Source organism: Dendropsophus ebraccatus, chromosome 2, assembly GCF_027789765.1.
Source record: "Dendropsophus ebraccatus isolate aDenEbr1 chromosome 2, aDenEbr1.pat, whole genome shotgun sequence".
Lineage (NCBI taxonomy): Eukaryota > Metazoa > Chordata > Amphibia > Anura > Hylidae > Dendropsophus > Dendropsophus ebraccatus.
This window is the reverse complement of record NC_091455.1, coordinates 106,069,208-106,093,892: the sequence shown is the minus strand read 5'-3', so window position 1 is coordinate 106,093,892 and position 24,685 is coordinate 106,069,208. Positions and strand designations below refer to the sequence as shown.

Sequence of the window (24,685 nt, the reverse complement as noted above, 5' to 3'; positions counted from 1 at the left end):
TACAAGACTGGTAAACCATCATCAAATATCTGGTGCGTGAGCGGCTTCTCAGTTGCATATGGATTTGTTATAGAATTTTATTATCCTTATGGACTTTTAATGTGGACTTTAATGATGACCTTATTGATGCTTTACTTATGCTAATTATACACACACTATTGTGTTCGACATTTTCTAATTTTATGTATACTTTATTATTAAATTCACCAATTTGGTCATAGTATGTTTTTTTCTTGAGGACTCTCAGTTCTATATATTTTTCACTTTACATTTAAAATGTAACTACCCAGTGGCGGAACTACCACTACGCTACGGCTGCTATGGGGCCCAGCCGCATCAGGGGGCCCATGGTCCTGACCCCAGGGGTGAAATAGCCTGCACCTGGCAGCCGAGCAGGCCTCCCGGGGAGCTCAGTGTCAGACGGGGCTAGTACTTCCCCGTGCCGGAAGTACAGGCCGTGGGCGCACACTGAGCTCACTGGTACCTGTGCTGACCAGGGATAGGAAAGGATGCCACAGCACTGGCGTCCCGTCCTATCCCCGGTCAGCACAGGAACCAGTGAGCACAGTGTGCGCCCGCGGCCAGTACTTCCGGCACAGGGAGTGTGTGTTAGAGACGCTACCTGTGCCAGAAGTACTAGCCTCGGCGGACACTGAGCTCCGGAGCTGCAGAGCTGCCGGGGAAGAAGAGGAGAAGACAGCCGACTGGGGAGCGTGTTAGGTCAGTTTTTCCCCCTGCTTTACAAAGGGGGCCGCCTATAGGGAGAAGCATAAGGGGGTAATTGTTGGGGGACAACATAAGGGGGCCATCTATGGGGGGCAGCATAAGGGGGGCATATATGGGGGAAAACATAGGGTCATCAAGTATAGTTTGGTCATTATGTTCCAGCACCCCCTGCTTTCACAGGACTTCTAGTTTAAGGCTGGGTTCACACTATGTATATTTGAGGCTGTATTTGGTCCTCATGTCAGGTCCTCATAGCAACCAAAACCAGGAGTGGATTGAAAACACAGAAAGGCTCTGTTCACACAATGTTGAAATTGAGTGGATGGCCGCCATATAACAGTAAATAACGGCCATTATTTCAATACCACAGCCGTTGTTTTAAAATAACAGCAAATATTTGCCATTAAATGATGGCCATCCACTCAATTACAACATTATGTGAACAGAGCCTTTCTGTGTTTTCAATCCACTCCTGGTTTTGGTTGCTATACAGCCTCACAAATACAGCCTCAAATATACATAGTGTGAACCCAGCTTTAATGGGTATTCCATGGGATAACTTTTATTATTATTTTTATCTAACCATTCCTTCACGACAGCTTGATTGTGGCGAGTATGGGTTTGTGCTGAGCAGTGGCCGAGGCAATACAAGGCACAGAGGGGACATGGCAACCTCAGGTTTGCCAGGTTCACTGAGAGACATGCCCCTTTAAATAAATTCAACATGGGGGCAGGGATTTAGGCAAAACCGACGTATGGCGGTCTTGACAGATCTCCCCCTTTGGGTAAATGAACACTAGACCGATTATAGATTTGCAAATCTGCATGAAAATTGCACAGATTTGGTACAGATTTTTTTGTGAATTTTACCATTGATTTCAGTGGGGAAAATTTGCAATAAAAACTGACATGCTGCAGATTTTAAAAACCATACCAAAGACAGAAGACTACTACTTTGTTAGTACTGCAATCTGCTCTGCAAATTTCTGTGGCAAATCACCTTCATCTAATGAAGGTTTGGTACTCTCTTTGTTTCTGTCATTATGACTGTAACATATAACAGTGTACAGACATTTCACAAGGTACACTGATGGGTGGAATTGCCAATACAATGGCATCCCAGCACTCTTCTAGACCTATTCGTGTCTCAGAGCCAATGATGATGTTCCTGCCATACGAAACATTAGAACTGTGTAATGTGTATGCATTCATGCAGTAGGTAGTTCTGGTTTAAAAATGAGCGATTACATAAACTGTATTGAATATATGCAAATTACAAACATGAATGCCACCTCTAAATGCCGTATGTATCACTCAATGCCTTTTAATAATTTGCAGGCTTTGTGAATTGAGAATATTGGATAGAAAAAGCACAGTATAGAAAACAACAGTTTCATAATCAATTCAGTATTTCACGTTCAATCTCTTGGATTGAATCTGGCATTAAACTAAAAAAAAAGACCAGGCCAAACAGAAAAGTTAATATTAAATATTAATAATAAAATGTTTCAACGGTATGCAAAACTGTTCTGCATGTCTGTTGTTCTAGATTAAGGCTTCCTTTAAACAATGGCTTGTTCACATCATAAAAAATAAAATATGACATATTTGCCCTGAGCGAGAGGAAAAAAAAGTCACTAAAATAAATGTTCTCGCGGGACAGAAAAGAAATTGGCTCATGTTTGTTGGAGGCAGAGCTAATTCCAGTTGTTCGGTTTACACACTTCAGAGGATGATATATATATGTATACAGCACACAGCTTGTTAATAAATCCAACACTGGTATCATGAGTGTCACAGGAAGGAATCAAAGAGAACCAGCAAATAAATAAAAGGCAATAAACACTACTATATATATTACAATGAGGAGAGAGTTTGCTTACTTGAAGTGGGTGTAGTGGATAATTAAGCCACACGTCCCGCAGGTCCTGGAGATGGTGAAAAATGTCATTAATGCTCTAGGCAATCATTTAGCAAATTCCACAGCACTAAATAAAATGTCATTACTTGAAATACGCAACTATTTTAGATGCTGACTCGGCTCATAGAAAATCCAATACTGCCTGCAAATTAATTTGAAAATAAAAAGCTTATACACAACTGACATTGCCTCCAGCTCCAACTAAATAAGGCTTACAGTGGAGAAAAGGAGAACTTCCGCAAATAAACCCGGGGATAATAATTAGGGACAGGGAAAAAAAAAACAACATAAAATTAGCAGACACCATGGGGTATTGCAAACTGTACTTAAACATGATGTATTAGAAGACGCAGAGCCTGACAAATGCTTCTACGGGATTACAATGCTATTCTTTTCTAAAGAGGAAAATATACATGTAATTATCAGATGGCATGGAAAGCTAGCACTGTGTATTTATGAGGAAAACTTGACATTTTAAACATGATGAAAGTGATACATTCATTATTCTGGAAATTAGGGAGAAAATAAATTGCTTGCAATAAGATGGTTTTGGCAAACCAAACATGCACAGAGAGCCCCATTGGTTACTTATTCTTTTAATGATGCAACATTCATACATGGAGTAGGTGAAAAAACAGTGCTAAAAATCATACAGTGGAGGGGATAATTAAAAGCACATTGACTAATAATCTGGTGCAAAGTGCCCCAAAACACCAGCTTATTTTTCAATGTGTTTTAGACACTATTGAGCCATGCTCCATGGGGAAAATAAATAGAAAAAAAAAAGATGGAACACAGGGCACCAGCAAAATGTGTAGATAGCACTTGGACCACACAAAGGTGCTATTGTTCAGTTTTAAGAAAAAGTACACAGTTACCATCACTGCTGCTGATTCCGGCTTAGGAGCTTTTTTTTGTTTTTCGGAGTTGTTAGACTTAGTATAAATTTTATCTAGGATCACTGGTTGGTGCTCACTCAGGAAAATACAGGAAGCATACAAATCCACTTTATAAGAAGAAAGATGAGGGCACTCACCAGATTCGTGATCTCTTCCTTATTTAAGCGTGCATTAAAAACTTACGGACATCCAGGGCCACATAGTAGACGCCAAGCACTGACGAAGCAGGGTGATTACAGCTGTTTCGCGAGCATGCGCACTTCTACTGATACCGCCTCTCTCACATGTTCGGGGTCAAGAAGACTTCACTCCGTGACGTGTGTGAGTAGGCGTTACAAAACCAACATTTAAAACCATATTAAAACCAAAATTTTCTGCAAAGTTCCAAGTGGTGACTTAGATGTCTGTAAGTTTTTAATGTACGCTTAAATAAAGAAGAGATCACGAATCTGATCAGTGCCCTCATCTTTCTTCTTATAAAGTGCTATTGTTCAGTGTTACGCTTATCTAGATATGTTGCACTACAAACACAAAACTGTAGGTGCTGAACAATACTGCAAGTACAGCTGCTACTGATGCCCAGACTGTGATCTGTGAAGATGCAACAACAGGAGCCTTCTGGAGAGATGAAAATCCGTGGAAAGATGGTGCAGTCCTGCAGCCTGTCTATGGCTGTTTGAAGAATGGATGACAGGGCTGGACTTAAAATAATAAATATTTACAGACAAAACAGACATTGTACTGCTGGCAGAGACGTCTGAAAAAGTGGACGTGAAGAAAGGAGGAGCCTCCTTAAGAAATGCGTGGTATGTTTTGTCTGTAAATAAAACCACTTTAAGTCTGACCCCAGTTTTCAATTAGTTGGAGCAATCATAAGACAGGCAGTGAAATTGTCCTACTGATCTTCCAAGGTATAATCTCCAAAAAGCTTCTGTCACTGCATATTTCATATGGTGACATGGCTCTTTGAAATGCGGGCATGGCTTAATTGTACCCAAAAATGTGTCACTTTTTAACAGAGATTTATGGCATAAAACTTTGCCATATAATCCCATTTAGACTAGACATTCTAATGATGCACTAGACTTTCAAACAACATGAGTCACTGTTCATAAGCTGGGACGTTCTCAGACTGTTCGGTTTAATAATTAGATTGTTTTTGATTATCTTCCCCAGAATGCTAGTTATTTGTTTCTATAAAGGATAGGTATAAAGGAAAATGACCCATGGTCCTTGCTTCTATGTCTGGTTCAGTTTCAGAAGGGCTACATTCTGTACCAATATTCCAGGTGATCTTTAAAGAGTCACTGTCGTATTTTTTTTTTTTTTTTTTTGCAGAAATCAATAGTCCAGGCGATTTTAAGAAACTTTGTAATTGGGTTTATTAGCCAAATCTGCCATTATCTGCATGTAAAAAGCCTTTTCCCAGGTCCCCCCTCCTTCCTCTTTTTCATCCACTCTGATCCAAATCTGAAAATTGTGACTTGTTGCAGGAGCCGTACCCTGTCTGCTCTAGGGAGAGGGGAGGGGGGAGGAGGAAGGAGGGAGTTAGCCGGCAGCAGAAAGCAGATAACAGAGGATTACAGGCACGGAGCTGGATGACAGCTATAATCCGAGCTCAGACAGGTCACTGGTGACTGTCACAGGAGATATCCCGTGAGGGATTTGTAGATTAACTCTTTGTTGTCCTGTTTTGGTCTTTTCTTTAGCTCTCTCCATAGGAGAACAATGAAGACAGGGGGGAGAGCTTCAAACTGCTTTTTCATGATAAAAATGCATTTTTCGGATAATAAACCCAATTACAAAGTTTCTTAAAATCGCCTGGACTATTGATTTCTGAAAAAAAAAATTTCACGACAGTGACACTTTAAGTTGACACCCTCAATTCTTAATTGTTTATGGTATCTTTGAAAGGGAAAGCCTGGCTATTCACAGAACCTGCAATTCAATACCACAAACCAATATGTCAATTTCATGAACTCTTCTGGCACTTAGACACTTAGATTGCTTTATGCTTATTAACATAAATCGATTATAATACTACCTTCTTCATTCTATTGTGCTAAATTTAAATGATACACCTTACCTAAACCATACAAAAATCATAACAATTTACCTGATCAAAAAAGAGAACTCTCCCAAATAGCTGCTTTGCTTCTTCAAGGCCACCCTCCAAATACACTGCACCTGTGTACAGATTGAAGTGCATGATCAAATATAATAAAAAGTTATTCCAATTTCATTTACACTGATGAGGAGATAGAATGCATTTCCACATTGCGTTTTAGGAGGTTTTCTTTTTGTCACATATATTGACATTATCTGTAAGGCAAACATGAAACTTGCAATAATTATCACTGAGCTATTAACCGTACACTCCTAAGGCTGGCGTGGGATTTCCTTTCAAAGGTATACCTTTATAGTAGGAGACTTCCAAACTACACATTAACATTCTCTTATCACTGGTTATACGGATGGTTAATAAGTTCTCAACTGAGTGGAGCAACAACACATCCTACATAGAGGTAAAAAAATCGGACTAGCAGAAGGCCTCTGACTTGTTGGTATTGGCCTGGAAACATTCCAGGTAATATTAGTGTCATGCACAATAGTGCTATGTACTAGAGCCATTTGAATATTGTGAAAAAACAACCACCAAACACCTTCAGTGTAAGAAACACTACATGTTCTTTGACTCATGTCAGTAAAGTGATGCTTCACCTCTGCTAATCTTCCGAGAAAATATTAGGGGATTGCATAAACGTCATGTTACTGGTTGCTCCAGCAGCTAAAGGGAGGGGTACAGATAATGGCAATATAACTGTGTACTTCTCCTGTTTCTTGAGATTTCCAAAGAGGAGTTGCACAAAGTGACATTAAAAAACAGTAGAGTAAAATAATCCTCCCCCCCCCCCCCCCAAGTTCAGTTGCTTTGCACCGTTCATCTCGAACCAACAGGAAAGGTAAGGAAGAAAAAATCAGTATGTGTGTTAGCATGACAATGAGAAAATGTAAACTTTACAATAATTACCCATTAATGCTTCAAAGCAGTTTGCCATGGCATGCCGCAGATCTGACTCTCTACACAGGTCTGGTCCATGTGCGTACAGCATGAAACGATCCAATTCCAGCTTCTATAGTAAAACATGAGATCAAGGTGAGAAACCATAGGCATATTAAAGACTGTCACAAAATTATTTTTGAATTTTTGTTTAATCAACACAAAGAAAAAAAAAATGAAATACATTATCAAAATTTCTCCTTAATTTATATACATATTTCTTTAATTTAATTTTGTAGCTGACACCAACCTGGAGAACCACTTCTTTTTCATTAATATATAAAATACAAATAGAAAGAAAAGGGGAAAAAAATCCTTTCCTCTTTCTTAAACCCCATCAAAAAAAAAAATTATTATTATTATATAATAATAATAATAATAATAATAATAATAATAATAATATAAATATATATATATATATATATATATATATATACTGTATATATATATATATATATATATATATATATATATATATATATATATATATATATATATACACACATATATACATACCAACAAAACACAACAATCACTGAACTCAGGGAGAACAGTGAAAAATTCCAATGGAGTACTCATTTACAAGTCTCCATTGATTGTCCCATACAAAATTTGAATATGCAAAAAAGGGGTCCGTGGAGCCTCAGTTACGAGTCTCAAAACACGGGAATAGCCAGATATCCCTCTCTCCAGAGAAGGAAGCCCATTGCCAAGGGGTGCCTCCTAGTGGGGAGAGCACCAAACCACCCTGATACGTAGTCCCTCAGGTCCTCACTCTGTTGCGAGCTTTGGGACCTAAATAGGGAAACACCAGGGTGGCCCCTGTAAGTCAAAGTCTAACTCTGTGGCGAGTATAACGACATAAGACAAGGGTTACCAAGGCTAGGCATCCATCCGCAGACTGCAGTTTCGGGGTATTTGCCCCTCGTCAGTGTGGAGCAGGATTCTGGCTACTGGGGCAATGATAAATAGACCAACAAAACACAACAATCACTGTTTAGGTCCCAAAGCTCGCAACAGAGTGAGGACCTGAGGGACTACGTATCAGGGTGGTTTGGTGGTCTCCCCACTAGGAGGCACCCCTTGGAAATGGGCTTCCTTCTCTGGAGAGAGGGATATCTGGCTATTCCCGTGTTTTGAGACTCGTAACTGAGGCTCCACGGACCCCTTTTTTGCATATATATATATATATATATATATATATATATATATATATATATATACACATACATACATACACACACACATACAGCCATATATACACATACATTATTACTTTTGTTATCATAAATAATAAGAAAAACAACAACAACAACAACAACAATGATAATAATAATAATAATAATAATAATAATAATAATAATAATAATATAAATTATTAAATTTATAGGAAAAGAAGAGAAAAAAAAGGAGTTTATCCAGAAGGAGAAAAATAAATAAATAAATAAATAAAATATTTATATAGGGGGAAGAGACAACTTCCAATTGTTTCACCTAAGTTATGATAGTTGCAGGGTAATTCATGGTGCCTTAATTTGCACCCCCATATTTACTTAGAGAACCAGAGCACAGTGCAAAATTTTTGATTATTAGGGTCGGCTGAAAGGGGAACTAATGTGCATATATCACACCCATCGCCCCCCTTATAGCCCCTACCCCTTACCACATTTATTCCTCAGTTCTTCCCTCTGCCCACCCAAAGAGTAGGGGTTAGGAGAACCGGTATAAGTAGTAATTAGTCTCTCATACCTTGACACCAACTGGGAGAAAACATCTAAAATGTCCCTCCCAATCCTTAATCCTCTTTTATTCACTCATACCTCTGGTGTTATCCAAGTCTTTAATTTACTCATTTTCTAACAACTTATACTCAGATTCAGCAATTAACTCTTTTCATTTCTACTCACAGAGAAAGGGGGGGGGGGGAAGAAAAACTGAATAAAATAAGTAAATAATAAATAAATGAATAAAAATTATAATAAAAAAGAAAAAAAAAAGAATATATAGATATACATACATACACCACACCCATACATATAAATACACACACCTAAAAAAAAATAATCTTTCTTCCCTCTTCCTCCCTTGACCCCTACTTTTGGTTCTTTAAGTTGGCAGTAGCCATTTACAACCAAAAACAACGAGAGAGATTTTTACCTTACATTTTAATCAATCACCCTCTCTTCCGTGGTGTAAATAAAATCCCTTCTACAACTCCCCCCTACCCACCCAACCCTACCCCAAGGGACTGATCGGCAAGCCAATCAATCCAGAAGCAGCATATCATATTTCTGGACTGCTAAAACAGCTTCCCTTAGGTTATTGTATTCATATTACCCCACTTGGTTTTTTGCCTAATATTATTCGCCTTATAATACAACCTCTCATATTCCATGATTGTTTTAGCCGACCAGGAATATAATGTAAACGGTAGAGTATATTAAATTGGACTATTTAATACCCTGCTCTTATCCCTACCTTCCCAATATTCCCATACATTTTTTTCCCATTGTCTTTCTGATATAATCCCTAGCTCTTCCATCCTTTTTCTTTCGCGAGGCAAGGTTGTCCTCTCTCCCCCTGCTCTTTGCACTGGCAATAGAACCCCTTCGCTTGTTCTATCAGAGAGGATGCAGGGATTTGTGGCTTTGGAGCATGGGGGAGAGAGGACAAAATAGTTTTGTAAGCTGACGACCTCCTTTTGTTTGTAGTTGATCCAGATAAACATATAGAATATATTATTGAGAAAATACAAAAATTTGGTAGATTTTCTGGGCTCAGTATTAACTGGGAAAAATCTGTGTTGTTGCTGTTGGGTGATGTAAATATCAGTAAAACCCTTAAGCTAAAAATAATCAAGGATGAGGATAGTTTTAAGTACCTCGGCGTGAATATATCTGGTAGAATTTCAGAGTTGTTACTTAATAATTTGGAACCTGTGTTGAAAGAGTTAGAAAATAAGTCCAAGTGATGAAATGAGCTACCCCTATCTAGAGCGGAAAAGATCTGCTTAATTAAGTCAGTATTTTTTCCAAAACTACTCTTTTTTTGTATCACCGATTTGGGTTGAGGAAAGATATTATAGAAAGATTAGGGTGTTATTTAAAAATCTGATATGGGGGAGGAAGAAAGTGCGCATTAAGTTGGATTATTTAATGAAAAGTAAAGAGGCAGAGGGCCGGGCAGTACCAGCTGTTAAATTGTACTTTCTTGCAGCTCAATTTAGTTATATCTTGCATTGGAAAGAGGAGGAGTTTTTGCAGTATTTGTTGGATAGGTGCAATGGAAATCGTGTAGACTTAGGGCCCTATTTCACGGGACGATTATCGTTCAGATTATCGCTGAATCGTTCGAATCTAAACAATAATCGTTTGTTTGAATAGCAGTTAATGATTAACAACCGAACGAGAAATAATAATTTAATAAGACCTGGACCTATTTTTATCGTTGCTCGTTCGAAATTCATTTGCATTGAATAAGATGTCGTTCGCAGTAGTGACGAACGCAATAGCGACGACAAGACGACCACAAGAACGATCATAAGTAACGATTATCGTTCCATGTAAATGGGTGAATGATTTCAGGTCTTTCGCAATAGTGGTTGTTTGGATCATTTATCGTTAATGAATATGCGAACGATAATCGGCCCGTGGAATAGGGCCCTTAGTTGAGGTGCTGAAAGCAGGGCAATTGAGACAAGGGGATCTGGGTGGTTTCCCAACAGCAGTGTCACTGAACAAAAGTTGGAAATTGTTGAATGTGAGTGTGATTCGGACCGGATCTTTTGAGTGTACTCCATTGTGGTACAATCAAAGTTTAATTGAATTAGGACGGTTTCCCAACAAATCTATTCTGGAGGAAAAGGGAGTAAAATATATTATTGATATTTTTAAGGATGGCAAAATACGATGTTGGGAAGAACTGGAGTTAGAATAGGGATTTGGACAAAGAGAAAGATTCCCTTTAATTTCATTTGAAATATGCAAGAGAAAGTCTAAAGGAAAATAAGATTCTACAGACCTCCCCGATATTTGGGATATTCAAATTGGTAAAGAAGGAACCTTTTTGGAAGAAAGCTTTATCTATTCTACATAGGGAACTGCTTAAGGACGGTACTTAATATATAGTGTAGGCAATCTTTAGGCACCTTGTTAAGAAACATGGAAGGCTCTTCACACACTAAACATCCTCAAAGGGGCTGTCTGATGCAGTTTTTATACATTAAATATGCCCAAGCTGCATGATGAAAATAAAAAAAAAACTGTACTTACCTATCTAGCTCCCAGCAGTCTCCTTATCCTGGCACCCATTCTCTGCTGCCTCCTACTCCCGCTTACCCAATCACTGTCTTAGGCTGAACACTGTTGTGGCCAGTGACTGGCTGAGTGGTAGTGTCCTGTGCCAACCCCAGCACTAGGAAGTGGTGGAGACTGAGTATGGTGATAACAGAGGCTTTTATGTAAGTGTAATGTAAGTGTTCCAATTTAAAAGGGTTGTCCTGTGAAAAAACGGTTCCTCTGGACAATTCCTGACATGGACAGAGGCGTCAGCAGAGAGCACTGTGTCTAAATGTAAATAAAACAACACTTCCTGCAGGATATATAGTAGCTTATAAGTATGGGAAGACTTGAGCTTTTTAAATAGAAGTTACAAATTAATATAACTTTCCGACACCAGCTGATTTGAAAGAAAAAAAACGTTTAGCTGGACAACCCTTTTAATTGCCTCCCTAGTAGCATTGCAGTGACATCTCTAGACTTCTAGAAAAAGACTATAAACACCTACTAGCCAAATGTTTTTTTTAGAAAAAAATTAAACAGTTATAAAATGTAAAACCCGTCAAGTTTAAAAAGACATTATCTACATTACAAGCATCCATGCACAACCGTTACAAGCATTTATGTGCAAGCCTTTAATGACAGCTAGAAGCCATCATGTATCAAATAAACCATCATCAGATATTAATATCTTATTAAAAGGAAATTCATTTATAACTTTAACTAAGCTTCGTAAATATCCTTCCGTGACACAGCTTTTTTAAGGTGCTAATTTGTTTCACAGTTTCACATTTTAGTGATAACATGCTAGGCAACGGAGTTCCATTTTTGAAGGTAATGTAATTGTGTTGTCTACAGCTTTGTGTCTCTTGGTAATTTCTCCTGTTGTGCAATATTTTTGTCATTGCTGGCTGCTAAATTCTGTTTATGTCCCCAGATCACCTTTCAACGTAGTCCATAAAACGTAATAATTACTTTTTAATCGCCATGCTATAAACCATACTGGTACAAGGTATTTTGGAATTATTTCTGATTTTATTCCCCCTATACAGACCATTGTGGACCTCAGGGATCGTAAGTTAACTGCAGAAATCTCTTGGTCTTAAAGGAAAATCTTAGTGGAGTCTCTCTCAGTCCCTTTGTTCTTATGATCACTGGTGGACCCATCTATCAGAACAGAAACAACATATTCTATATATTTAACTTGCTAAGATGGGAAAACCACAAAAAACAACTGGTTCCATCATCTTCATCAATAGCTTTAACTAAAGGTTTTCCCTGCTTTTTTTTTTTTTTTGAAGAAAAAAATAATTCAGAAACATTTGTAAGATTTGGGGCATGAACTGTTCAATTCATGGCCTGCCACATAATTTCTTTTGGACTCAAGGCAGGGTTAAATATGACCTAAATCAAAACTGAACATTTAACCGAGATTACTAAATGATTTATTTTAGGCTATGTTCACACATAGCATTTAATTAGCTAATTAACCAAACTTATAATTTAGTGACATTAAATGCAAATAAGGGTTTGGGCTAATGCTGCGTTTACACGTAACGATTATCGTGCTAATTTGCGCGATAACAATCAAATTCGAACAATAATCGTACATGTAAACGCAGCGAACGATCAAACGACGAGTGAGAAATCGTTAATTGTGATCTCTGAACATGTTCTCAAATCGTCGTTGATCGTTTGCAAAAAAATTCGCAGATCGTTCCGTGTGAACAGTCGTTCGCCGATTTAACCGATGTGTGAGATAGGCTTAAGCGATTGCAAAACGAATTTTCCGTATGATATATCGTACCGTCTAAACGCTGATCGTTATGAAAAAAAAAAAATCATTACTCCGATATCGTTAATCGTACGATCGGGCCAATTATCGTTTTGTGTAAACGCAGCATAAGGCTATGTTCACATATAGCATTTAATTAGTGTTGATTAGCCCTATTTTGCCAAAATCACGCCCAAAATTGCACTGTTTTACAGCAAAATGCACAATTTGTGACAAAGTAGAGCTAATTAACGATAATTAAATACTATGGAAGATTGTAATTGGGCTCCACCCACTTTTCCCCAGCCATGCCTTTTTGTGAATCTGGCGGCCCTGAAACCGGCATTCCCGCCTTCATCAGGTGTAGATTTAGTTAACGAGCAGCCTTAAGGGTGCCTTCACACCTACCGGATGCAAAGCAGATTTCACACTGCAAGTTTGCAGCAAAATCCGCTGTCAATCCATGTAGTGGGAAGCTCAATTGGGTTACATACCCGGAGCAGAATTTTCATTCCGTTGCGAGTATGTAACTCGGCCCCTTTAACCCCACAGCCCAAAGCATACATTAGCATACATTACCTCCTTGTAGGGATGCACGATGCACCGAAAAATCGATACTACTATCGATTTTCAGGGCAAAAAAACGGTTCGGTACCAGGATTTCCTGGTATCGATACTTTGTTAAACTACAAAATAGCGTAGTTTAACAGAGTATAGTGCGGAGAAGATTACAGGCGGCTACCTGAGCGCCTGTCATGTTCTTTCTGTGCCACCCCTGCGAACACAGACCTGGGACCCTGATCTTCCGCGCAACAAGCAGCTGCCGCCGGCCACTCCTGCCTCTCACATCGCCGCGGGGGACACCGCCGACCCGGGGACACGTGTGTGCCACTGCGGGGCTTGGCAGCTGCGAAAGTGCTGAGGTCTTATAAAATAAAATGAGGAGCAGCATGAGCTTCCCCCCTCCACAGGCACCAGGCATGAGACAGAGCTGGGCCCGGTGAGTATCTGACAAGAGTCGAGGTGTACGCGGGGTCCTGGGTCAGTATAGTATTACAGAGCAGCGTCTGCGGCAGGAGAGGAAAGAGAGCGGCTGAGAGCTGCACGGTCCGGGAGAGAAGGCTGGAGGTGGGGGAGGCGAGGAGGAGATCTGACAGGAGGTGGATGGCTGTGAGGTGGGGGCCGTCGGGACAGTCTTGGGCCGGCATCAGCAATGTGGGGGGTGAGCAAAAGGTCGGCATAGCTGCAACTGTGAAGGGGGAGGGGGGCTGTAGCCTGCACATTACTCTGCCGCCCGAATCCAGCTGGAATAGTGCAACTACAACCCTCATCATCCCTGATAGCTGGTGTGTGTTACATGACTACAAATTCCCAACATCCCTGATAGCTGAAGTGTGTTACATGACTACAGCCCCCATCATCCCTGATAGCTGAAGTATGTTAAATGACTACACCCCCATCATCCCTGATAGCTGAAGTGTGTTACATGACTACAACCACCATCATCTCTGATAGCTGAAGTGTGTTACATGATTACAGTCCCCATCATCCCTGATAGCTGAAGTGTGTTACATGATTACAGCACCCATCATCCCTGATAGCTGAAGTGTTACATGACTACAGCCCCCATTATCCCTGATAGCTGAAGTGTTACATGACTACAGCCCCCATTATCCCTGATAGCTGAAGTGTGTTACATGACTACAGTTCCCATCATCCCCGATAGCTGAAGTATGTTACATGACTACAACCCCCATCATCCCTGATAGCTGAAGTGTGTGTTACATGACTACAACCCCCATCATCCCTGATAGCTGAAGTGTTACATGACTACAGCCCCCATTATCCCTGATAGCTGAAGTGTGTTACATGACTACAGTTCCCATCATCCCCGATAGCTGAAGTGTGTTACATGACTACAGTTCCCATCATCCCCGATAGCTGAAGTATGTTACATGACTACAACCCCCATCATCCCTGATAGCTGAAGTGTGTGTTACATGACTACAACCCTCTTGATCCCTGATAGCTGGAGTGTGTGTTACATGACTACAACCCCCATCATCCCTGATAGCTGAAGTGTGTTACATGACTACAACCCCCACCATCCCTGATTACTGAAGTGTGTGCTACATGACTACAACTCCCATCATCCCTGATAGCTGAATTGTGTAACATGACTACAACCCCCATCATCACCCTGATAGCTGAAGTATGTGTTACATGACTACAAGTTTTTATCATCCCTGATAGCTGAAGTGTGTAACATGACTACAACCCCCATCATCCCTGATAGCTGAAGTGTGTGTTACATGACTACAACCCCCATAATCCCTGATAGCTGAAGTGTGTTACATGACTACAACCCTCACCATCACCCTGATAGCTGAAGTGTGTGTTACATGACTACAAGTTCCCATCATCCCTGATAGCTACAGTGTGTTACATGACTACAACCCCCATCATCCCTGATAGCTGATGTATGTTACATGACTACAGCCCCCATCATCCCTGATAGTTGAAGTGTGTTACATGATGACAACCCCCACCATCACCCTGATAGCTGAAGTGTGTGTTACATGACTACAAGTTCCCATCATCCCTGATAGCTGAAGTGTGTTACATGACTACAACCCCCATCATCCCTGATAGCTGAAGTGTGTGTTACATGACTACAACCCCCTTCATCCCTGATAACTGAAGTGTGTTACATGACTACAAACCCCACCATCGCCCTGATAGCTGAAGTGTGTGTTACATGACTACAATCCCCTTGATCCCTGATAGCTTAAGTGTGTGTTTGTTAGGGCCACGGCGGCGTCCCGTGCTCTGGACCGCCGCCGCACCCTCTCTCCCACTTCTGCAGCAGCTGGTGTCCATATGCAGGGACCCGGCGCTGCTTCGGCCCCGGGGGGCGCCTCACCTCACCGCGCTCCTGCCCGTCGCTGTGCCCTAGGAGACGGGGACGTGCGCGCCGGCTGTCTCAGATTTAAAGGGGCAGTGCGCTCCTAATTGGCTTGTATGTTAATCACTCCCCTATAAGTTCCAGCCCTGCCCCCTTCCAGGTGTTGGAGCCTCTACATGCTTCCCATAGCGTTTGGCCCAGCTCCCTAGTCCTTGTTCCTGATTCCTGTCCGCTACCTGGTCCCTAGTCCTTGTTCCTGGTTCCTGCTCCTCTGTCACACTATTGCTCCTGTGTTCAGCCTGTCACCTGCGGTTACGCCTACAGACCTCTGCCAGCACCATCTCCTGCCTACTGCTCCTGCCTCGCCTCGCCTGCTGTCACTAGCAACCAAACCAGGGGTAGCGACCTGGGGGTCGCCTGCCGCAGCAAGCCTGGCCCCTTAGACTCCGCTCCCTGGTGCGGTTTAGTGCCATCGCTGGTGTCGGCTCAGTGGATCCACTACTTCAGGCGTTACAGTGTTACATGACTACAACCCCCATCATCCCTGATAGCTGAAGTGTGTGTTACATGACTACAGTCTCCATCATCGCCCTGATAGCTGAAGTGTTATTGTGCATATTATAAGATTATCACCTTCCTGATCACGCATGGTAAATGGTGCAAGCGGAGAAACCACCAAATTTAGTACCACATAAAAACGTGCTACTAAATAAAACTACAGATCACCGCACAGCCATGCAGGCTAAAAGATAAAAAAGTGTTAGGAGTCAGAATAGGGAAATTTTTTTAAGAACGTTTATTTTAAATAATGCAGACTTTATTTCTGAAGTAATATGGTCCGTACACATCTCTATTATGGCACATCTCTATTCTTGTGTTTTTTTTTTCGCTGCAAACTCGCAGTGTGAAATCCGAGCTGCCGGGGGTGACATCAGGGAATGAGTCGGCAGGGGATGTGAACGGCTGTGCAGTGGTGGCGGCGGGTGCTGGTGATGGCCCTGGTACTACTCCCCCATCATCTGCTCATACTATGAGCACATGATGGGAGGATTAGTAGTGTGTATCTGTCCCACAGCAGGGAGGGAGGAGGGGAGGTAGTTAGATGCACAGGCACCTCTCTCCCTCCCTGCTTGGTACCCACCATTTGGGGACCAAGTGTCCTTGCTCCCCAAAGTATTCCATAAATGTATTAAATCAATAGAGCATAGTGTGCATTACACTACATTACATACACTTCCCTAGACAATACAGTGCCATAGACTTGTACATATAGTGTGCCCCCTGTTGGACACTCCATAGGAAGTACAACTGATTCATGACGTCACAGTTATTTAGGGAAGCTGAACCCTGCCTGATCTACTAAATTAAGGGAAATAGCCATATATGTGCATTTCCCATAATTAATGCTTTAGGAATTTGTCTAACGTTCCATAAGTAATAACATATTAAAAAATAATTTTGGCTGGACTTCCTTTAATTTATTTTATATGCCCAGCTCCTTATGACCCTCACACTGTATTACACCTGTTTATGGCCCAAGTATGATGCATTTTAATAGCCCACACATACAATATTATGCCCTCTTTTGGCCCATACACTGTATTTAGCCACCTTTTGGCTTCCACACATAGTATTATGCCCCCTTATAGCGTCTACTCAGTATAATTCCCCTTTATGACTGCTACACAGTATAATGCCTCCTTTGTGCCCCCATACATTAGTATACCTTCATAGCACCCCCATATTTCACATACACAGTATAATGTTCCACCAGTACGCTCACACAAACAATATTATGCCCCAACAGTACCACCACAATCAGTAGCATGTCTCTTTGTGTGCACCACACAGTTTAATGACCACCCCAAATGAAATTCTGTCAGTAAAATGAAAAAAATACTTGCCTAGACTTGTTTCCCTTAAAGAGAACCAATCACCTGATATTAACTGTCCCTATAATAAAAGATTCTCTCTCCCTAAGTCTATTCCTGAAGATACAGACTGCCTGTGCAGTCTGTATCTTATGCTTTTACCTAATCCCACACAGAGGAGTGGGTAAAGTATAAGATACAGACTGCACGGGCAGTCTGTATCTTCATGAAGTTTATTTCTGAAGATACAGACTGCCTGTGCAGTCTGTATCTTATACTTTACCCAGTCCTCTGTAGCAGTGCAGTAAAGTCGGGCGCCATCTTGATTACGTCCCTTGCGTTCCAGCGCTGGAACGCACCACTGTGACGTAATCACAGGCAGTCTGTATCTTCAGGGACAGACTAATAGGCCCAGTTAGGATAGACATACACGGCGATCTTGCGCTGTATAGCGCGGGATCACTGTGTATTTACAGAGCGGTGGCAAAGGCTCATGGGAGCCCTTCCCGCCGCTCGGCATGCCGGGAGCTTCCTGACGCGCGCCGGCTCTTTTGAGACAGGAAAAGAAAATGTGTATATTGCAAAAACGCGGCCATAAAAGTAATTAATCCTAATTACAAATATTAAGAAAATAACAATTTTAATCTAATTATTGAATTTTTTTTTTAAAATTTTCGCCCATGATTGATTCTCTTTAAAGTTCTCGGACCGTCTCCTGCTTAACTACTACAGATATAATGATGTAACTGCACCAATACTGTCACACCTATCTTCTCTTCCTGAATGATCAACACAGCGCTGATAATTGATCAGTTTATCATTTCTTTTTATCATCTGTCTAAGCAGTGCACATGTACCATAGCGACACAGGTGAACTATTTAAACAAATGATGAATAGAAATCCTGCCTTCCGGCATTCCTAATGCTGAGGAGGGTGGGGGACAAAGAAGGGAGAGGCATTGCAGACTTGGGGCACAGACACTCTAGGCACGCCAGTATGACACAGCGCTGCAAGTTTAAGGGTATAAACCCACACACCGTATACACAGCAGATACGCAACAAATACACAGCAGGTTTGTTGGTACAGATTTGATGCTGTGTTCAGTTATTTAGATCTAATCTGCTGCGAGTTTGCTGCGAGTTTGCTGCGAGTTTGCTGCGAGTTTGCTGCGTATCGCAGCAGTAAATACGCTGCATATACGGTGTGTGGGTTTATACCCTTAAAGATAATTTTTTGGATGATTCAAATGGATGGTACTAGCGGTTTGGTGAGATGGTAAGTGGATACAGAGTTGCTTTAATGGTACTTTCTCTTAAGAAGAGTATATAAAGTGGTGTCCTTTAGTACATTCCCTCCATGGTTTCTTTCAAACATTTGTACAGCATTGATTAAACTATGTGGAAGATCCTGCACAATTCCAAAAATGACATTAGGAGTCCAAGATCATAGAGTTTGTAACATTTTCCATACTAACATACTACATTAAGATTCATATGAACACATTTGTTCCCTGAAACTAATCTCCTTTCCTCCTAAAATCATACACACTTATTTTTTAAAACATTTGGGAGACTCTGAAAATTACGGTAGACCACCTAGTAGTGCGGACAGGTCTCCAGCAGAGCTGACAGAATAAAGGCTGCAGGGGAAGACCGATCAATGTGATAAGAAAATTGGGAAGAGGTTTAAATGTTTGTATAGCAACAGTGTGGAGTAAAGAGACTGGTTTATAGCTGACAGCTCTGAGTATTTCCATTGACAGTGCTGCCATAGAAAACATGAAAATCTGTCCTGTGACAGGAATCAGAACAGAGAGACAGGGAGTTATCACTTGTAACAGTACAATTTTGTGTGTTGATCCATTCCTTGTCTGACTTTTCTCATTGGAGCTGGATAAAACAGATTGAGTGGGGCACATCTATGAGAGACTGAGTGGACCGAGAGGACTCTTAAAGTGAAGTTGCAGCTACTGGATTGCAGTGTAGCTGGGGGTGACTTGTTATAGTATCATATAATATGATGTGGACAGTGTTCAGGGGTCACTTCCTGCATGTTGCAACACTCTACATGCTGTCTCAGTATATACAGTAAACTAAAACTGCTCTGATAAACATCAAAGTGTAAAAAATCCCAAGAAAAAAAATATTTATACACATTTTATGGTAATAGACTGTATAGCTACAAGTACATGTAAGCTAGAAAAAGATACACAGAAGATAAGAAACTGGTAACTGCTGGGTTAAAACCTTCCTTCTACCCAGAATAGAACTAGCAATTTAATGCGATGGAATAGTTCAATGTCGTTGTTAACATTCAGAGTGATAAAATATTTATTGGCATATCTGAAATGTCTTATACTGTAAGATACATTAAATAACTGCCTGTCACAAAGCTCTTTGGGTTACAAAATCGGCACAAATGTACTTTGATCATTTTTTTTCCTGCTAAACTCACTGGAAAAAAAAAGATCTTTCTGTAATAAGAGCATATTCATCTGCTTAAAATTTAAAGGTTAAGAAAGAAGAAAGTGTTTTAATTGTGTGGTCGTACTTTAATGCCATTATCGTTGATTAGATTCTCATCTGTAAAATGGCTACAGTTGGTTTAATAATTTTTTCATCAGTAAATTAGCAGAGGGAATGTGTGCGGGGTGGAGGGGAGAGGGGGGACTTCTATACATACAGATTTACTCTATCCTAACGATTGTGACATTTATAAAGACGCAAATGCCAAAACTTAAAGCTTTTTCTGGATTTTATTATCAAATTAAGTAATGAAACGCAATTTAAATAGCCTGAACTGTCATATTTTCTAACTGCGCGAGTGGTAAAAGTGATAATAAATGGAATATTCAGAAACAAGAAAAAAAACACAGCTCATTCATCAGTTCCATTCTGTTTCTTTAACACCAGTTCTTACAATAATGCTAAATGATTAAACACAACTGGGCCCATAATCAGCAATAGAAGGAGGCACCGCAGAGCTGAATGCGGAATTTCATTATTTGGGATGGCAGCGTTTATGCCTTGTGATAACTCTGTAAAGGCCAATTCAGATGTAAAGCTGTGTTTTCTTTTGACTAGATTCTAAAATGGTTATGAACATAATCTATAATCTAGCTCTTAAAGCTTTTACTGCTATTTGCACCCTATGAATAATTTAGGTATGTAAAACAACGATAGTAACACAGTACAGTAGTGGTGCGGCTTATTCACTACCTCCATAGACTTGAATGGGGAGAGATGAGAACATGTGAGACCACCTCAACGAGCAAAACAGGGGTCAAGGATATGGCCTAAATATCTTTGGTTTTAAAAGAGTACCTATGGTTCTAACAAACAGATTTTCTCACCATCTACATACTGTGTAAATATTGTTGTGTCAGTAGTGACTGGTTTGGGTCCAGGTAGGATTCGGCAACTGACCAAATTCATTTGATTAATTTTCCATTAAAATTAAGATTTTGATCAGAATTGTGACTTAAACTTTAGCCCCACCCCCTTATCATTATGGTGTCTTAGTCCCTAGGTGATGATAATATGAGTTCCGGGTGCAGTGGTAATATTTCTCCCTTTTATAGCGGTATTATTGGCATTAGTGGTCTGTGTGTGATCAGTTTTATTCAAAAAAAAAGTATGAAGATTTTTTTCAGTCACTGTGTGGTGGTAATTTGTGGTTATGGTGTGGCAGTATTACTTATCCCTATTTAGTGGTATAATTAGTAATATTGATCTTGGTACTTGGGTTTGGTCAGTAACAGTATGTATACGAGAATTACTGGTAATATACCGGCCCCTGTATAATAGCTTTGTTTAAAAGCAGTATGATGGCAATATGTATTTTATTTACTTCTAGTAATATATTTGGTTTTTGCATTATATTGTCTTAATTAGGTTAATTTTGTAGACAACTCAAAGTTGTATTTAACATAGTCTAAAACTATGACACCTATAAATGCAACATACATTTTCTATGTATTTTTTTTCAATAATTTATGTACCCATGGCCTAGACAAAGATTATGTAGCAAGTATCATTTCCTAGACACCATCCTAATGAAATTTTAATTCAGTTTTAGGCAATGTTCACACAACATATTTTTATGACAAGAATGGCCATTGTTCGCAATTACAACAACGGCCGTTCTTGTCATTAAAAAAAAGTGTTGCATTGAAGTCAGTGGCCGTTATTCACACAATGTATTGAACAACGTCCGTTGTTTGCTGCGGCAGTGGCAGTAATTGACATGTTAGTTATTTTCATCTGTAGTGCATTGAAATCAATGGCATTTTCAGTACAGTTCATTATTTTTATACAACCCCATAAATCCCCTTCACATTGAGTATACAACACAGAGATCATCTTGTCCACAAAATGGCGCAAACATGTTTCAGGCTATGTTCCCACACAGTATTTTTGCTCAGTGTTTTGCAACCAAACCCAGGAGTGGCTATATTTACACACTGTTGAAATTTTAGTGGATGGCCATTGTTTCATGGCAAATAATTGTTATTTTAAAACAACCACCTTTGTTTTGAAATAACGATAATTATTTGCTATTAAATGACGTCCATGCACTCAGATTGAGGGAGCATAGCCTCAATCTGTCAACTGTTTTTGTACCCAACTGAAGAGCAGTAGCGCAATCTTGTGGACTAAATCTATTGGCTGCATGCCTCAATGCAAAGAGTGGAAATGTTTTTCCCTACCTGGCAAAGTTTTACCACCATATTACCTGCTAGAGGTTACAAGTGAGATGGACCTGCTGCCAAACGACCTGGTCCAATATAAGAAGCAAAAAAAAAAACACTGAAAATTTATATCTATTGCAGTATATATGTGAACAATGTGTGTGATTCTTATATTGAACTTGTGCTACAGGGTGTCAGGCCCCCTCACACACACAGTTAAGTGAGGAAATTGGCAGTAAAACTTTTTCCTATTGCCAAGCGACCTGGTACATGAACTGAGAAATTGCAGGCGACCCTCTGCTATGACCTTCATCTCTTATAAGCATCTACCTGGATCCATCCACAGACCCACCTTGTTCTCCTTCCCTTCCCTTCCCCTCTTTTACCTTGGTTTCAGCTAAACCTTCTTGTGAGGGTCTTTTACTGTTTAACATGTACTTCTCTACTATAGCAAACAAATATTAGTCTGACACTAATTAACTATTTGGATTTTTTTTCCATACCACTTTTGCCGTATGAATAGATGTTAACTACAATATGTTGCTTCTAATCTTGTTGCAATACCTGTTCAATTATCTCCTGTTGACTCTTTTGTGACATCTGCTGATACTTGACTGTGAAACCAATAAAAAAAAGCTTTTTAAAAATAAAAAAAAATTCCTAGATATAATGCAGTCAGTTGATGTTCAATCTTACGTAAATCCTTAGGTAACAGATTTGGCCTCATTTATCAAAACATGTCTACTAGCTTCTGTTCAGCTTTAATTTTTTTTAGAGCAGTTAAACAAATGAAAGATGAGTTTCCATTGGTGCCTGAGGGCAACAACACTGTTTTTACGCTAAACATTTTTGATTAAACAGGCCAGTTATGTTATCAAAAGCACAAAGGACACAAGAGAATTTTAAAATAAGACTAAAAAAACCCACCTTCTAATGCTAATTATGCAAGTAAACAGCCTTGCACTAAAATTTGCTGTATTCCACTTATTCACACACTGTTATTATTTATGTGTCCTTGGGTGCACCCTCTACTATACATTATTTTCAGTGAATAATAAACTGACACTTCCTGTAGTGCGCAGTTCACTTCGCTATAATCCCGAAGTGCCAACATAGCCTAAATATGACAAAGTTGACTTAAATGACAGTACTCATTTAAAAGCACGTTTCCGTGTCCTTCCAATTATTCCCCCTATGTAAATAAACTGATCATCAGCTACAATTTTTCATTTTTTACCTGCACTTTGTTTGTTCTCATGTTGGGAGACCTAAAATAAGCCTGTATATGATGAAGAGTCAACGCAATGTTTAGCAGTACAGTTGTTACATCTATAAGATGGTGGTCAATCATATAGGAAGCAGAGTGGATGCTGGCTAACCTGAACCAACTCACCCTACAAAACACAAATCAGTGGGACCTATAAGATAACACACACATCCATTCTGTAAACATATTAAACATAAGGTTTTAATGTGTTACATATGCTGGCTCACATTAAAAAGTGCTTTGCATCCATGCTTCCCCCATATCCCATCAGGCTACTTTATAGATAGGGCCCTATTACACACACAGATTCATCTGATAGATCATTGAAGCCAAAGCCAGGAACAGAGAACAGGTCATAAAGGAAAGACAGAGATTTCTCCTCTTTTTAAATCTCCCCATTATCTAACAGGATGCCAAATAAGCATGTGGTACATACAAAAATTATATATTTACATCCCATTTAGCATAATCTAATCCTAAACCTTTATAGATCTTTTTGTTCATGGTAGCTGTAGATTGTAGGGCAGATCTTTGTAGGTGTCACAAAAGATGGTGGTGTCACCATCAAGTCTCAATGTTGTGATACATAGATGCTAAGCTAATTATTTGCATACTCGGGGAGAGACACGGACATCCACTTTAGGGTTGGCGGCCTGCATCTTAGGTAGAGATAGTATAGACAGATAAAAGGGATAAAAGAGAAAGAACTATTAGCTAACGTATCATCTACAGCCAAACCTGAAAAAAGGAAACTATAAAAAGCTTGAACTGAGACTATGCTGATTAAAAATTATCTCTCTACTGATCGAGAGTAACATGCTTTTCTGGCATCCTGTTTAATAAGTGCAATGCCTGGTTGGCGTGTCTCTGCTTATCCTTGTTTTGTTGGGCTCTTATATTAATTATTGAATAAAACTAGGGGCTTAGCGAGAGTTTCAGTGATTTTCTTCAACATTTATGCATCTATTTGATTATGGTAAGTCTCTCGATTCCAGAAAGAGAAAAGTAAAAAAAGAAATTCTGTAAAATGTTCAAATATTTCATATCTGAAACAGGAATGTTACACTGTAACATAGAAGGGAATGCAGATGACAAAATATCCACACTAATAAATAAAAAAATCAATGTCAATAATTAGATTTTACAGAAACACCAAGAGAAGGAGCAGTGCATGACATATGGATTTACAGAACAGCAATGATAGTATCCTTATGTCACGAAACACCCCCTCAACCTTGAACTAGACATATGGCAGTTTATTAGTATTGTCAAGCAATGTGTCCCCTTTAAAG

The 24,685-nt window shown here is 39.8% G+C and overlaps 1 protein-coding gene across 2 annotated transcripts in view; it reads right to left on the bottom strand.

Annotated features, from left to right (window-relative positions):
* Positions 1-24,685, bottom strand: part of DROSHA (drosha ribonuclease III) — a 214,898-nt gene that overhangs the window by 40,742 nt on the left and 149,471 nt on the right. For both annotated transcript variants that reach the window (XM_069958135.1, XM_069958134.1), the window contains exons 22-24: positions 6,578-6,680; positions 5,663-5,733; positions 2,610-2,654 (exon numbers count right to left, since the gene is read on the bottom strand). In XM_069958135.1, the coding sequence (XP_069814236.1) occupies positions 2,610-2,654; positions 5,663-5,733; positions 6,578-6,680 (219 nt within the window). The remainder of the gene's footprint in view (positions 1-2,609; positions 2,655-5,662; positions 5,734-6,577; positions 6,681-24,685) is intronic.